This window comes from Pyrus communis, chromosome 1, assembly GCF_963583255.1.
Source record: "Pyrus communis chromosome 1, drPyrComm1.1, whole genome shotgun sequence".
NCBI classification, from domain to species: Eukaryota; Viridiplantae; Streptophyta; class Magnoliopsida; order Rosales; family Rosaceae; genus Pyrus; species Pyrus communis.
The window spans coordinates 15,225,175-15,242,084 of record NC_084803.1 but is presented as its reverse complement, the minus strand read 5'-3'; the positions used below and the strand labels follow the sequence as shown (position 1 = coordinate 15,242,084).

General features: G+C 35.0%; 3 protein-coding genes across 3 annotated transcripts; 1 reads left to right on the top strand and 2 right to left on the bottom strand.

Annotated features, from left to right (window-relative positions):
* Nucleotides 1–3,593: 3,593 nt before the first annotated feature.
* On the top strand, nucleotides 3,594–4,386 carry LOC137714357 (small ribosomal subunit protein eS30z/eS30y/eS30x). The gene is made up of 3 exons (XM_068453595.1): nucleotides 3,594–3,728; nucleotides 3,840–3,977; nucleotides 4,184–4,386. The coding sequence occupies exons 1-3, from the start codon at nucleotides 3,725–3,727 to the stop codon at nucleotides 4,228–4,230; spliced, it is 189 nt and encodes a 62-aa protein (XP_068309696.1). The 5' UTR covers nucleotides 3,594–3,724; the 3' UTR covers nucleotides 4,231–4,386.
* A 661-nt stretch (nucleotides 4,387–5,047) lies between these two features.
* Nucleotides 5,048–8,449, bottom strand: LOC137715205 (uncharacterized). Its single transcript, XM_068454452.1, has 7 exons — nucleotides 8,267–8,449; nucleotides 7,364–7,496; nucleotides 6,835–6,938; nucleotides 6,581–6,752; nucleotides 6,320–6,460; nucleotides 6,080–6,168; nucleotides 5,048–5,992 (listed from the first exon to the last, which is right to left on the bottom strand). The coding sequence occupies exons 1-7, from the start codon at nucleotides 8,356–8,358 to the stop codon at nucleotides 5,248–5,250; spliced, it is 1,476 nt and encodes a 491-aa protein (XP_068310553.1). The 5' UTR covers nucleotides 8,359–8,449; the 3' UTR covers nucleotides 5,048–5,247.
* Nucleotides 8,450–10,146: 1,697 nt separating this feature from the next.
* Nucleotides 10,147–11,079, bottom strand: LOC137710550 (uncharacterized). Its single transcript, XM_068449648.1, has one exon. It carries the CDS (start codon nucleotides 11,077–11,079, stop codon nucleotides 10,147–10,149), a length of 933 nt encoding a protein of 310 aa, XP_068305749.1.
* Nucleotides 11,080–16,910: the final 5,831 nt, after the last annotated feature.

Sequence of the window (16,910 nt, the reverse complement as noted above, 5' to 3'; positions counted from 1 at the left end):
AATTTTTTTATGTTTATGTTTATGTAATTCTTAGTATGTTTATGTTTATGTTTATGTTTATGTAATTTTGTTATGTTTATGTTTATGTAATTCTTAGTATGTTTTATGTTTATGTTTATGTTTATGTAATTTTGTTATGTTTATGTTTATGTAATTCTTAGTATGTTTATGTTTATGTTTATGTAAAGGACTTTTAATTAGAACGATGGACTTTTAATTATTTTATACAAGGACTTTTAATTTGAACAATGGACTTTTAATAAATAACTTACCAAATTAATTTGAATAAATATTCAAGAAATTGGAAACAACATAAATAATACAAACAATAAATAATAAATTACAACCCAAAGTGATTGGAAAATTATGGGCTCCGATTACAAAAAGTACTTTATTCATCATCACTTAACCAATTTGTGGTGCTAGGATGATCTTCTGTTGCGGTGCTAGAACCACCTTGGCTTGCTATTGCTTCTCTTGCACGCCTCCTTCGCACAACGTCCGCTTTCTCTGATTTCCAAAAAAATTTAGAATTTGGAGACTTCCCTTCTAAAGACATGTTCATAATCTCACGATCTTGTTGAGCCCGTCTTTCTTCTCTAACATGTTCCCTTTCTTGCCTAAGTAGCTCTCTTTCTCTCTCATTAGCATAAAATTCTCTCTCAACAGCTGCTTGTTTTGATGCCTCTCTAGCCTTTTCAGCCTCATCTTTCGCCAGGTCCCTTGCCAAAGTCAATTCACCTTGGCGAGTAAGTTCTTCCATGAACTTTGCATAATCGTTCTTGGAAGCACTACCTTTTCTCTTTGAAGCCTTCTTACCTTGAGGCCTAATTGGAAAACGGGTCGAACCCGACGCGCGTTCAGGGAGGGGCGTTTCGGGCACTTCTTCTGCATCATCTTCATGAACATGATCGGGTGTAGAGTGTAGAGGGGTGCTGTTCATGTGCACTTCTGGACCGACTGGCACAACTCTAAATTTAGGACAATCTTTGACAATATTCCAACATTCCCACCGGTTGAATGATTTATTTTTGCTTTTGGTTTTGGCAGCGTACCAAGCTTGTGCTTGAAGTTCCTACACAATAAAAATAAGTAACAAATAAATAAGTAACTAGGAAATACATACATATATATATATATAAGTAACAAATAAATAATTTTAATGAAAATAAGTAACTAGCAAATATATACATATATATATATAAGTAACAAATAAATAATTATAATGAAAATAAGTAACTAGCAAATATATACATACATATATATATATATATATGTATATATATATAAGTAACAAATATAATGAAAATAAGTAAGAAGGCTTCAAGTTTAGTAAATAATGAAAATAAGTAACAAATAAATAATTTTAATGAAAATAAGTAACTAGCAAATATATACATATATATATATAAGTAACAAATAAATAATTATAATGAAAATAAGTAACTAGCAAATATATACATACATATATATATATATATATATATATATATATATATATATATATAAGTAACAAATATAATGAAAATAAGTAAGAAGGCTTCAAGTTTAGTAAATAATGAAAATAAGTAACAAATAAATAATTATAATGAAAATAACTAACTAGCAAATATATACATATATATATAAGTAACAAATATAATGAAAATAAGTAAGAAGGCTTCAAGTTTAGTAAATAATGAAAATAAGTAACAAATAAATAATTATAATGAAAATAACTAACTATCAAATATATACATATATATATATAAGTAACAAATATAATGAAAATAACTAAGAAGGCTTCAAGTTTAGTAAATAATGAAAATAAGTAACAAATAAATAATTATAATGAAAATAACTAACTAGCAAATATATACATATATATATATAAGTAACAAATATATATATATATATATATTTATATGTCATTTTAATCATAACATGGGGCTAGAGTTCCAAGTTTAGTAAATAAATAATACAAACAAACAAATAAATAAATAATACAAACAACATAATTATAATGTAACAAATAAGTAACAATAAATAATAAATTGTTACCTGATCCGAGTAATTTTCCCCACTTCGAATATTATTACTAGCTTGTGCCAAAGCGTCTCTCCACGTACTAAACGATTGGCTAAGTAATTTCCAACGACTGGACATCGATTCTTTGGTTCTTTTCCCACCAATTTTCTCAAGAAAACTGGTATGAATAAGACTCCACATTTCTCGCAACTGCATCTCATTACCCGTAAGCGAACTATGAGTAACTTCAACCCAGCTAGTACACAACGCAACATCTTCAATAAGCGACCAATTCGTACCTGCACCAGTGGTCATTTTGTTGAAAAAAAATGGATTCAAACTTTGAGACAAAGAAAGGAATGTGATTGAAAGTAGTTGAGAAAATATGAAATTGTTGTGTAAGGTAGATGATAATGAGAAGGTATTTATAGAAAAGTAAAAACAATTTTTTTTACAATTTTTTTCAGATATTTTTTTGAATTTTTTTGAATTTTTTACATTTTTTTAAAAAATTTTATTCAATTAATTAATCTCTGCCGTTGGATATAAAAAAATTTGAATTCCAACGCTCCAGATTGTGCCATGTGTCACAACGGTAACTTTTCAGATTTTTTAAACTATTTTTTCATTTATTTTTTAATTTATAAAGCATTTTAATATCCACCGTTGATCTCAGATCGAACGGTGGATATTAAATCTGACATTTTTTTTTTTTTTTACCGTTGAGATCTAACGGTCCACATTAAGCGACCGTTAGGATCTAACGTACCGTGGGAAGCCACGTGGCTTCCCAACGGTAACTGACAAAAGCTTTTTTTTTCTGATTATTGTGTCGGGACGCGCCCCCACGCGCGGGTGGGGTGCACGCGCCTGACACAAAAAAAATTAAATAAGACGCTGACGCCACCCTGGCGTCAGCATGGCGTCATCCTCAGCTCGGGCTCAAGGCCTGGCAATCCCTCACGGGCCTGGCCCTCGGGCCTCCCCCATCCCCCGGCCTGCCTCACGCTGGAGGCCATCCACCGGCCCTCGGGCCTTTGTTCTGGAGACTGTCCCCCGAGCAATTTGCTACGGTGGGAATGCTCTAAGGAAAAACACTTGTCTTAGTGTTAGATGAGATTAAAGATGCACTTTTTGAGCATTACAAATCACTACTTTGATCAGTTTGACAAATTAGATTTGATTTCTGATCATTTTAGTCGATTTCTCTTATTAATATGTATTCTACATCCATGACATAATAGCTATATCATCCACTTATGACACATGAATTAATAACAACACGTGATAATGTGACAATTACACTAATAAATTTCTCATATCACACCTCATGGAGGGCAAGTACAGAAAATTTGACGAAGTGATCATTTTTAAAATTCCAATTGATTACCAACATATCATCATTATTTGATCGTTATCTCGCGAATATTTCATGTTAAGGTTATTTTGTCAAAAAATTAGAGTTAAAGATGGCGGACAGAAACGATCCGACAGAGCCAACTAATGGAAATGGGCTATTTGAATAACTCTTTTCAGCCCAACATAAATGGGCTATAGGCCTAGTTAATATGCAGAGGTTTAACATAGGTGAACACAAATCTACCCTTTAAAACGAAGCAAAAACCGAAAACCCTAATTCTCACAGCGCTCGTCTCTTTGCCGCCGCGCCGTTTACCTGTTCTCCTGATCTTCTCTGCAACTACACCACTCGGCAGCCATGGGTGAGCTCAATGCATCTCTCTCCGCCCATTTTCCCACGCTTTAATATCTTTTTCACTTTTTTGTTTCCATTTTTTTATTATTAAAATATGTATTTTTCTTAATTTTTTCAGGAAAGGTGCACGGTTCTTTGGCTCGTGCCGGTAAGGTGAGAGGCCAAACACCCAAAGTTGCCAAGCAGGACAAGAAGAAGAAGCCCCGCGGCCGCGCTCACAAGCGCTTGCAATACAACCGCCGATTCGTGACCGCCGGTAACACCACCGTTTCCTGATTTTCCCATCCAATATTTTGCCGTTATTACCTATGTTATGGATCATATTCTCTGGGATTAAACCATTTTAGTGATTTTTGTTTAGATTGTTTTTTGAAATGGGTAATTAAGAATTAATGTTTTATGAAAAACCCATGTTCTGCATTTTTTGATTAAATCATTGTGCGTGTTGCGTGATTGTTGCAGTGGTTGGCTTCGGAAAGAAGAGGGGACCAAACTCCTCAGAGAAGTAGGGCAAAGATTCAAGCTTTGAAAGGATGACAAGTGCTTCGTAGATTAAGAAAAATTAAAGGCTTTATTTTTGTTTAAGTGTTGGATTATGTTGGTATTTTTTTTTTATCTAATTTGAATTAGCAGCAATGCGATTTTCTTTCTGGTTTCTTCGTTCACATTTTTGTGGTGGTTTGGCTGTTTGATGATCCTCTTGTCTGATGCTTGATTTGATTTCCCAGGAAAATTATATTTAGAAAGCTAATTAATCGAGTTATATATCGTTTTTCAGTTTTGAATGAGAAATTGTGCAAAATTATCATTTTTAATTTTAATTGTTGAAATGATAAGTTTTTCTGGATGTTGTTGATGTATAATATATATCGTTAATATTTGTTCACTTTAACAATTAGAATTAGAATTTTAATTAGCCTTTTTTACCAATATTTTTTAAGTTAAAAAAAATTTGGCTAAAGGACGCATTCATGAGAGGGATTTGGCGTGAAAAATAGAGTGCAGCCCAAGGCGCAGCGGCGTTGCAAGATTCATATCATCGATTTTGTAAAAATCGTTAATTTTTTTTTTAAATTTTTTTGTCGAACTAAAGTTATTTTAGAAATTGACTAAAATGATTATAAATCAAGTCCTAGTTGCTCCAACAGGATCATTTTCGCAAGGATCCGGGAAGTTGATCGTTTATTGTATATCGTGCAAGTACTGTTTATATATAATTTTAAATAAAAACATTTAAAATGATTTTTGATCGCATCTGTGATTTGGCTACTTTCCTAAGTTCAAGGGATAAATGAAAATAATAATAAATGGCTCAATGGGGGCAAACATACAAAATTTCTGGCATGCGCTTTATTTAGTATTAAAATGATGCAATGACAAGCATCCGCCATATGTATCGATTATACAAGCAAAGCCTAAACTGGTGCAGAAGCAATCTAGACGATACGTTTTCGATTTGAAGTATGTATTGTATACGAATTATACAAGCAACCCAAAAATAATGCAGAAGCAATCTGATTCAAGCACTAGGATGACTTCCGATACTTGAGGGCGTCAAAGCGAGCAGCAAGTGCGTCATAATCCGGTAACTTTGGATGAACTCGAGGAACCGAGTCCTGCCTTGCAGCTGAAGGTACTTGTGGTGGAGGACGCTCAGGTGCTTGATGAAAGCCGCTGGGAGGTGACTCCATTTCAACTTCTTCATCACAGTCCGATTCATCAAACTTAATATCTGAATGTACTGATGGGGCGTTATTGTAGCTGTACCTCCTGTAGATGAATTGCTTCTCATTTTCATGGCTGTGCATCGCCTCCTCATCTCTTGAAGAGTGAGACCTATCAACTCCAGGAGCTTTAGATTGGTGATCGCTATTCTGAGAGCCAACTGATGGAGAATCTGGCGTAAAGAAGCCAGTGGAATTGCCAGAAGGGGTTCCAAATCCATTATTGACCATATTCTGAGACCCGAATGGTGGAGAATCAGGCATAAAGCGGCCAGTGGAATTTCCTGAAGGGGTTCCGAATCCGGTATTGACACTCGAAGATGATTGAGCTGCTTGATTGTTGGCCAAATATGCAGCAACTTGTGCAGCAGCCATTGCCTCACTGGCAGATTTTGCAGCTGCTTCGGCAGCTGATGCTGAGTCTACAAATTGCATATGTCCTCTTTCACCACCACTACTTGTTCTGCGTTCTCCACCACCACTTGTTCTTCGTTCTCCACCACCACTTGTTCTTCGTTCTACACCACCACTAGTCCTGCGTGAAGAACTAAAAGAAAGTACGATAAAGTAAACGGATAATCGAAGTATGGTCATGCCTTAAATTAAGATGAGGTAAAAGGAATAGCCAAGCTACCTAGTGTCTGGCTTGTTAGTTTCAACAGATTGAGGCTGCACACTCTGCATAGGCATGCTGGTAGCACTAACAAAATTGCGTGGTCCTTGCTGTTAAAATAACGCAAATAGAAATATTAAATCAGAAACTTTGTTGCATATAACGTGAGAAAGGAAATGACTGATTACTAAACAAAAGTCACAAAATGGCAAAGCTCTTGAATATAATTTGTGTGTGTGTGAGAGAGAGAGAGGAACGCACTATAAGCTCTTCTGGAGGCTTGAGAAGCTCCTGTTCAGATTCTGAAGTATCCCATTCAACCTGGTATTCCTTGGCTATCTCCTTCAGGAGTTTCAACTTTACTTCGCCCGTAGGGGTTCTAACAGAGAGCTTGTCAATCAGCTGTGTGAGAAACAAACGCACTCAGCTACTATAGAAACTAAAATATGAACTGTACGTAGAAAAGTGATACAGTATATCCAATAACAATAAAGAAATACATGACAGGGAGACCATGCTTACCATGCGATTCACACCACAGCTGGGACGTACATCAACAGCCGCAGATACAAAATCTTTACCATACTTTTTCTCAAAAATATTCCTTAGTGTGATCAGTTCAGGAATCTCAGAGCACCTGGGGGAGGCAAAGATTAAACTTGCAATCCCTTCTTTGAGATCAGGTGGACACTCCCTGTAACAAATCCGAGAAACATTGGGATTAAGATACTATTCCACAGCTGTGAAACACAACACAGATAATACAATATCGTCACCTTTGCTTTGCGATGATAGAAAGCCTAGAGACTACTAATTCACAGAAGAGCTCAATGAACTCATTGGCAGCCAAAACGTTCTGTTCTCTGATCACATGTTCAACCTACAAAACAAAGAATTAGTTAGTAATTAGGGCAAACCTATTTCGTTAACTATGTAGCAAAACCGCAAACCTAACTGCAAAGCCACATGCCTGATCATAAGTTTGAGTCTATAACAAACTGAAGCAGAAGTTTGGGTACTATCGTATGTTTGAGTCAATAAAACATCTAAGTAAACAAAAAAATTCAGCAAATTATAATAACTTGCCTGGGAAATCCATTCACACAATTGTTAACAAAATTCATGAGAAATTAACATGTAGACCTATGATAAGTGAATTGGCCTGTTTTTCAAACAACCCCAGAGTCGCTAACATGCTTTTAGACTTTTACTCGCTTTCTCCCCTCCCCATTTATTTATAAAGACCAGAACACATGAACTTTAGATTAATATGTTAAATAAATGACTAATAAAAGTGATAAGTACCCGGATTCGAGCAGTGGCATCTTGACCAGATTGTAGGAGCAAGGCGATGTCACGCCTCATCTGCTTCACCACCACCTGCCTCTTGTTCCTCAGCAGCTTTATTCTAGCCACCGCCATCTTCGCTTGCATTTTGCTGTTTCACCATTCATTCCATTGATCACCATTAGCAAAACAATGAGCAAGAACAATCATTCAGCAAAAAACCAATCCCCCCACCCTATTAAATTGTCAAAGAATGCACGACATTTAACAAAAGTTTCAACTTGTCACAATCTGGGTCTCAATAACTCCCACTACCCACATATTGGTAGGCAACCAAACAGAGGGACTGACTCCGAGCCTATTAAATTGCCAAGAAAGAGCAAACATGGGTACAAATATATCAACTTTAACAACTTTTCAGTATCTGGGTCTCAATTCTCAATTACTCTTACAATCCAAATTTTCTACGAGACTAATTCCCACCTGTTAAATTCCTGAGATAATGCAAACATTGAACAAAGATTTCAACTTTTAACAATTTTTAACTATCAGAGTCTCAATAATTCCTACTACCCAAATTTTCTAGGCAACCAAACAGAATGACTAACTCCCACCCTGCCTTGCCGATATAATGCAACATTGAACAAATATTTCAACTCTAATAACTTTGCAATATCTGGGTCTCTATAATTCCCGCTTCCCACATATTCTAGGCAACCAACCAAAGGGACTAAGACTAACTGCCACCCTATCAACTTGCCGAGATAATGCAAACATTGAACAAATATTTCAACTTTTGACAGTCTGGGGTCTCAATTCTTATTATCCAAGATTTCTAGGAACCAAACAGTGCAAATAGCTAAAATAGAGAAACCCAGAAAGGGGAAGGGCAGAGAGAGAGAGAGAGAGAGAAGAATGTACCATTTGGAGGAGTTGAACCCCCATCGGAAGAGAGAGCGGCTGAGCTTCACCAGTTTCTTGGTGTGGGTGGTGGCTACGGTGGCGACAGTCATGGTCACAGAGAGAGAGCGGGTTGGGTTTTTGCTGGGTTTTGAATGTGGAGTGTAACGGAACGGTCGCCTGAATTGGAATGGGAAAGCTATGGAATTATACTTCAGATCCTCTGTGGGGCCCACTGGATAACCGACCTATGTCTTGTAATTATAAATTGGGCCCGTAAAACGAGAATATAGCCGTTGTGAGTTGACACGTGTGAGAAGAATCCAATGACAAAGTCGGTGTGAAGATTTCTTAAGCTGTAAAATCCAGCCAAACCATTTCTATTTCTAACTTTTTCACAATTATTTTCTTTTAGTATAACGATATATTTTGTATTAAGAAGAATTAGGAGTTTGGCTAAAATAGATTTTTTATTTATAATTAATTAGTTTTTTTAATTATTTTTATTAGTTAATGAAATCTTTTTTATCAATCAAAAGATGGTGAAAATACTACTTAGACCTGGTTTGGTACTGAGGTGATTCTAAAAAAAGCTGCTATCAAAAAAAGCTGGGAGCTGTTTTTGTGTTTGGTAAACACTCAGCTTCAGCTTTTTTTCACAGTTTTGGATGAAAAAAAGCCAAAAACAAGAAGCTGCAAAACCTAGCTTTGAAAAACCGGCTTTTTTTCACATCTGTTTTACATAAAAGTTTACCAAACACTCTAATACTGTTTTTTTTTTTTTCAAAAGCACTTTTACAAAAAAGTTTACCAAACACTCTGCTGCTTTATTTCACAGCTGCTTATTCTCACAGCACAGCAGAAGCAACTTTTTTTCAAAGCACAGCAATACCAAACCAGCTCTTAATCTTCTATTACACCAAAAAATGATGGGTAATAATGTAATTTCATAGGTTCAAATTTTACTATTTTTTATTGAAACCTCACCTACAGGTAATGTTAAAATACCTTAAATATTAAAAATAATAATAAAAAAAATCAAAAACAAAAATCTCTCACTCCCTTAGGTTCTTTCTCTCTCCCTCTCTCCCTCTCACCTTCTCATTTTCTAAAAAAATGATTGATACATATAAAGTGTGTAAGCAAATGCAAGTTAATTTATTAAATAATGAACTAAATTTAAAAATCTAATTAATTCAAATGATGTGGCTGTACACATCAAATGTCACCTAAACTGGTATGAAAATATGGTATAAAAATATGATATGAATAACATTACTCGGAAATAAATTTGATTCAAGTCTACGTCACACCATAAAAAGACTGAAAAGTCCATGTGCATAATTTGGAACCGGATTATCAAATCAGAACTATTATCTATAATTTGGTTATATGATATATTGAAACCAAATCTGATTAGTCATGAACAAACGTAATAAATTGTTAAATTCGAGTCCTAGTTAGATTTTCATATTAAAATCATCATCTAATTTAATTGTATCACATCGAATTGGAATCGGATTAAAATCAACTCATCAACGAGCATAAGCATGTATTTAGGTTTTCACTTGCAAATACCTCTAAGAATTTTCTAACACGATTTACAACTAATAACTAAGATAATATAGGAAATGAAACTAAGGTAATATAGGAAACGATTGACGTTAGATTTCAAAGAAGATTACAATTCTTAAACAGAACGTCGCAAACTTAATTTAGAGGTTCCTCAAACAAAATAGTATTAAAATCAGTTTAAAATAAATATACACGTTTAGATACAAGTACAATAGAATTCACATTTCGACAAAATGAAGAAGAATATACGGAGATCCTTTAAAATTCGGATGCTGCTACTGGGATTATATGGTACAATAAATGGAAACTAATCGATGTATGATCTTTTAACAAGAAAGCATGTTTAGGAGAGAGACTCTGGTGCGGATCAAGAGCCTAAACAAGCACTCCAAACCATTTTCAATGCCTTCAATGCTTGAATCCAAGACCTCCAACCTTCTTTGTGCAGATTGAATCTTCTGATCATCCTCAAAACCTTCACCTGAATTATTGACAAGCATGTTGCTAATTGCAATATCTACATTTTCCAGCTCGTTCATGCTTTTGTGTTGGTTGTTGTCACAAACCAACACCCCTTTGTGCAACAAAATCGAAACCAGTGACCATCTGCTAGGCCTTGGCTTCAGAATTGGTGTGGAAAGGAATGAAGACAGGAAGTGAAAAATGGAACTGGTGATCAAACTTGCCTCTCTCAGGACTCTCACCACCGCGGCGAGATGGTTGTCTAGATCCAAAGGAAATGCTTCATATTTTTTATCCATTTGCTTCAACGATACCATAAACTGCACAATTTCCTTCTTCATCCTTTTTCGTATGCGAACATATGAACTAACATTGTCTTCGACGCTCAAATCTCCCACCTTTCTTCTCCGAAGCGTGGATTGAAGATCTCTAACGCTTTCCTTCATCGTCAAAATGGAATCCCTTGTGTTGCCACAAACATCCAAGTACGTGACAGAATCATCCAACAGCTCTTCAACCCATTTCTCTTTCTGGTGAAGGGCTAGAGCCTGTTGTGTCAATGGCAATTGAAGAAGCTCCTCAATGCAAATATATAACTCTTTGAGCCCACCTAGTGCTTTGCATATTGAATCCGCCTTTGGCGACGACGAAGACAATGAAGATGTCAATGCTGCCTCCAAAGCCTTGAGCTTGTTCAGCTCTTCCTCGGTTCTGAGTGTGCTTGGATGTGACCTAACCGGCATACTAATCGATCGAACATTGTAAAGCTTTGAAGGTTTGGCAGAGAATGAAGCCATTGTTGCTCTTTTCATCATATAAAAAGGTTGAAACTTGAGAGAAATTGAAAGAACTTGTGGGAATTGGTTCAAGAAGTTGTGCTGTATGATTTAGAGTTCGAAGTCACAGATTTATACCGAGGTACAAATTTGAAAGAAGATGGAAGGGGGACCAGAAGCATCTTTTGGGTCCTTAGGTCAATGTGATCAACATGTGGAGGCCGATGGGCCATTGTTCCATTCCATGGCGTGAGTTATATTGTCACGTCTTGCACCAACTATAAACTTAATATTTGTCCAATTTAATATCAGCTTAAAGTTATTTTTTTGGGTAGGATGTTATCTGAAATTAGTTCTTTTTGTTTTTCTTGAAAGATAGATTCATTTGACCTTTTCTTTCCTTTCATGCACCGCCGGCATGAGAAATTCTTATAAGCAAGGATGGAGTTAGAGATTTTTTGAATGGAGACATTAAACCAAAAATTTATTAAGTGAAATGAAATGATATCCACAACACCTTTTTTTTATGCACACATTTGTTTATTTTTATCCATTGGTTTTTTTTTTCTTTTAATTTATTCAATGCAACATATAACTTGAAATGCATAAGAATGTGTAAAAGAGCGAAGGCGGTATCCTTTTTTTTTTTTTTTTTTTTTATTTCCAGACCAATGTGAGTGGGGGCATCCACCCATAGTGAATATAAGGTGGCTGTGTTCTTGCTTGTAAGTACTAATATATGAGTTCTTGTGTTGTAATAGTTGTGAACAATGTAACATTATGTAATCGTGTTATTAAAAACTAATTGACTGGCACAACTAAATTTTAGTTTCTCAATATATAGTCAAGTGACTTAAATTTATAGGAATTCGATGGCGAGTATTTAAAAAAATGGAGCATTCCAAAGTTCTTTGGATAGGAGAACCTTTGAATATTGAACATCGAGAAATCCATATATCCAACAAGATCATGAAACCATTTTTTTTTATTAGTTTTGGAATTTGGATGGAAATGTGAGGGGTTTAAACAAAAATTCAAAGCAAAAATTATATTTATAATATATATGTACATGGGTTGCACGAGTGTGATGTCTTTGCTATGTTCCCTTGAAGGCTTGCAACTTTCCAAATGCAATTAAACCTACTTCAGTTTAGTACTTGATTAAGTAGTTCATTGTGGTCATGCTCGACCACAGACCTTTACTTAAGTTTTCTGAGCAGTGGGATTGTTGTTTTCTTTGTTCTTTTCCTCGTTTTTCTTCTTACTTTTTGGCCTTAAAAGAAGGAAATGATTCTTTCTTGGTAACTTTTTGTCACATCTTTAACTTTAGGCCAATTTTTTCTTCATCTTTGCTGACAGGTAAAAAGACTTTGTCAAGGCACTTCTTGATCAGTGTGTTTGAATTAGAAATATTTTGGCCCCTTATTTGAAAGTTTCATTAATTTTGGGACGGAATCAAGGAAAGGAAAAGATGAAAAACGAAGAAGAATACTCAATATGAAGCAAATTCGACAATTTGATTGAATTGCTATATATGTATATGCGAAACAAGTGAACTTGCAATTGCATCTTTTTTTAGGACAAGGCACAGTATTCATTAAAAAGTGATGAGAAATTGTACAACAGAATAGCCAGGAAAATCGCTATCAAAGTTTTCAGTAATCCCAATTGAAGGAAAATGGCGCCATACTATAAACAAATTAATTTTAAGAATTGTCCTCTAATAACAACTTATCAAGTGTTTTTCTATATATGAAAGGGGGGAACATGTCTTCTTTAGAATATCATAGAATCAAAGTTATCATAACTCGACCTAGATACAAAATAAAAAGAATTGAAAATTACATTAGTTGGTCATGATCGCTTAATATGAGCAAAAACAGAGGGGATTAAGATTAGAGTTGCTTCCAAATATATCAATTTAGTCGATTTCGTGCCTTTGGCTTGGGAAAGACACAAGATGAAAAGACTTTAAGGTATATTACTATATTCTTTCACATTTAGCGGAAAACTTCACATCAGAGTAAAGGGTGTTCAATTTAAAATACTTGTGTTTCCTTCCCAAGCTCTCAAGTGTCTCTTAGCAAGCTGCACGAGGACAGCTAAAGTATATTCAATTTCGAAAATTTGATTTGCACATCATATTATTGAAAAGAAAATGACTCCACCGTGCATATCGTGGGATAATTGGGACTTAAAAATTGAAATATGTCATTGTTTATCACATTCTTAAAAATCTTGAATAATTTGTTGGGACGTACCAGTCACTTAATAAATTGTATACAAGGCCACAAGTTGTTACTTCATATATTATTACTCAAATAAATTTGGTTAGCAAAAACAACAGAAAAAAATACAGATAAATACATAAACAAACGGCTAGCCGACATTTGTGAAGTTGATACATTAACAATATGCATGGTAAATCTTCTCTATTGCTATACAAGATATCGGGAGGGCAACATTAGCATGTGTCAATTGCCAAGTAAATTAGAAAGAACATTTTTGAGCAATCACTAAAAGTTTTTAGTGTGACTGCGATCCTGGTCTTTTTGAGTTCACGTTTCTAAATTGACGTGACGTTATGATGACATTAAAAAAATTTCTATTACACATAATGTATGTAATTGTGAAAGATAAACGTCATTTCCCAATGAAGACAATTTCTTGGGGAGGACAAGGAGATCGAGTGGTGGTCGGGTTAGACCTTGAGGGCAAGCTGATTGATCTAATAACATGGTGCTTGTCAGCCATGGTTTAGGGTTTGACAAAATGCTCAAAGTTGAGGTTGTTCTTTGTTTTTTTAAAGAGCTTAAGTTGAGTTGTCTAGTCTTACGTTACCTTGTCACATTCGCATATTTGGGCAACATTGCTTGAATAATTTGCATTTTCTTTAGGAATGACAATTGGCATGAGGTGTATCACAATCTTGTCTTTGGTGTATTGGGTTAGGGCAAAAGCATCACGGGTTTTGATAATATTTAATTAATTTTTTTAATAAAAAGTGGGTTTCATCTCATGCCTCACATTTAATAGAGGAATTGACAGTTAATTGACAGAAAGTATAACATTGCAACAAATTCGAATATAAAGTATGACATTAACAAATTTTAAAAACAATGTATGAAATTATTAATGACATAATAATTAGGATAATTTTATATAATTTACCCTTATTTTTTTGAACAAAAAGCTGATTATTATTAGATTGAAGGAATTGAGCTCTTTCAGACAAGTATATGCCGGCCCGTCTTCACTCTCATCGGGAATATACGCCGGCCCCTGCAACTTTATTTGCCAACATATTAAAACGACAAAAAACACTTTCTTTTAACCGCATTGAGGTTGGAGTATGCGATAAGCTGAGTGGCGTGTATATTATTATATGATGGATGATGCATCTGCATGTTCTTGAAAACGTGAACTGCTACAGGCTCTGGCTCTCCATCAATCCATTACGAACATTACTGCACAGCATTTATTGGCATGCCTTGCTGCTGTTGCCTACCCAACATCATATATTCAAAGATGATATTCCTCTCAAATTCTCACCCATAACCTTGATTCATCAGTATTTACCATTTTTGTTTCTTACGATTTCTGTGTTGTACAATATCTAATTGTCTAATGGTTATGTTTCAGTTCTGACATAATTTTTCATGCTCTTGTCTTTGAGTTGTCGTGTGTCCTGCTTCAAAGAACCACAGAAGCATGTGTATTGACTAGTTAAAAATTTGTATTGGTAAGCTAGCAAGCTCAAGTAACAAAGGAAACTTACGGTAACCTATAATATATAATATATAGTATGAAAGAAACTCAAAGCTTTTTTTTATTAATAATATAGGATAACAATTTTAGACTATCTCCAGCGGTGGAGGAGAACAGTGTGTAGAGGGCTATATTTTAAGCCTCCAAATAATGCTCTTTTATCTCGTGGTCTCAATTATAACATTTCCACCTCAACTTCTCCGGCATTACTACCGACTATTGCAGGGTTATACATTAATATTTTGGATTTTTATCACAAATGGTCTTTGAAATTGACTCTCACCATCAAGATGATCCTTGAAATTGAAAATCAATCAATGTAGTCCCTAAAAATAGACGTGGCAAATTAATGTGGTCATTCCATCATAATTCTGTTAAGTATTGACGTGACATATAAATGGGTCTCATAAGTCATTTTTTTTTCACAAATGGTCATTGAAATTGATTTGCAACATCAAAATGGTCCCTGAAATTGAAAGTCTATTTGGGCTCTATAAGGAGATAGGAAGTCTGTGTGGGCTCCATAAAAAGCTTTGTCAAAGGGAAAGGGATCTGGATCCCTTCCACCTAATCCTCCTTATCAAACAATACGGGCTTTTGAAATTTGATTCAACGGTTAAAGTTATTATAACTTTTAGAGTATGCCCGTGTTTTTAGCTGTTGGATCATATTTCAAGAATCCGAATTGTTTGATAAGGACTATTAGGTGGAAGGGATCCGTTGTCAAAGGACTAAATGCATCTCGCTCCACGGCTACAAGTACTTATCCATGTTGATGACTAGCATATTGCCCTCTTACTAAAATCGGACTTTACACATTTCAGGTTAAAAGTGACATAATCCTTACTGAAAATGACCTCAATACAAAAACTAAAATGCTTTTAATTACTCTTTGGTCTGTCAACTAAGATCTCTTTCAAAATATAACCATCTCAAAACTCAAAACATAGTTCTAACCTATTAAACAATAGAATTTGGCCCAAATTGAAACCCAGAGCTCAAATATGCAAAGGTTGAATTTTGCTGTTTTGCGCTTTATTTGTCAAGTTGCTCCTCAATCCTATCAGTAGTCAATTCAAACATCGTTCGATGTACTCTATTACAAGGCTTTCAATAACTTATAATTTCATAATATTAAGATTGATGTTTTATCCTTATATATAAATAATTCCTAAATTGGCAAATCGCCACTACTTTAACGACGAATTGCAGTGTAGCACTGAATTATATTTGGAACTGTGTTATATATAATGTTGGTGATGTTGGCACCGTTTCGGAGACAAGGAGGCACTAAGGCAGTTCATATTTCCCCTTTTCTCCTATTCTCCTATACATACAGAACATATTCATGCATTGGAAATTGATATTTCTGGCCGGCTACATCATGCAACGAATGTATACCCAAGATCCAAACTTTGTTTGATGGTGTGGGCGGCTTAATATTGCTGGACAACGGTTCAGTATATTCTATGCAGTTCAGCAGACCAATCCAAACTGTATTAAACCAATCAGAACACATAATCACACGCTCAATAATATCTATGCACATGAGGGCTACAAGATTCCTCGTCTCCTTTATCTAGCTAGTTAACTTGGTATTAATTCGGAATATTAGAGGAGCACAGTACGTACATTGCCTTTAAAGTGCATGCATGTAAATCAAAATCATCTTCTCCTTGATGCAAAATTTGTTAGTTCCAGGAACATGGCCACCAAATGTCATAATATTATTTGAGTCATAAGGCGTACTATGCTGCTTTTCCATTTTTATTTAAACAAAAATCGTACGACTTTAGCCCATCAACATTGAAAACCAAACCAAAGCTCGGACGAGTATCTCGCTTTACTCCAACCTATTTAAGGCCCCAACAAAAAGTCCTTCGAAATGAGTTTGCCACACAGACGAATAGTTAAGCATACACAAAATTACAAATAATTTAAGATTTAGGCAAGCATAGACGAAATTACATTAAATTTAAGTTCTTGTTCGCTCAAGGCACAGAAAAAAACTTAACCAAACCAACGTTCACTTGGTGCACCACCATAGGTTGAGAAGTCAGATATATGTGCAACTTTCACGCACA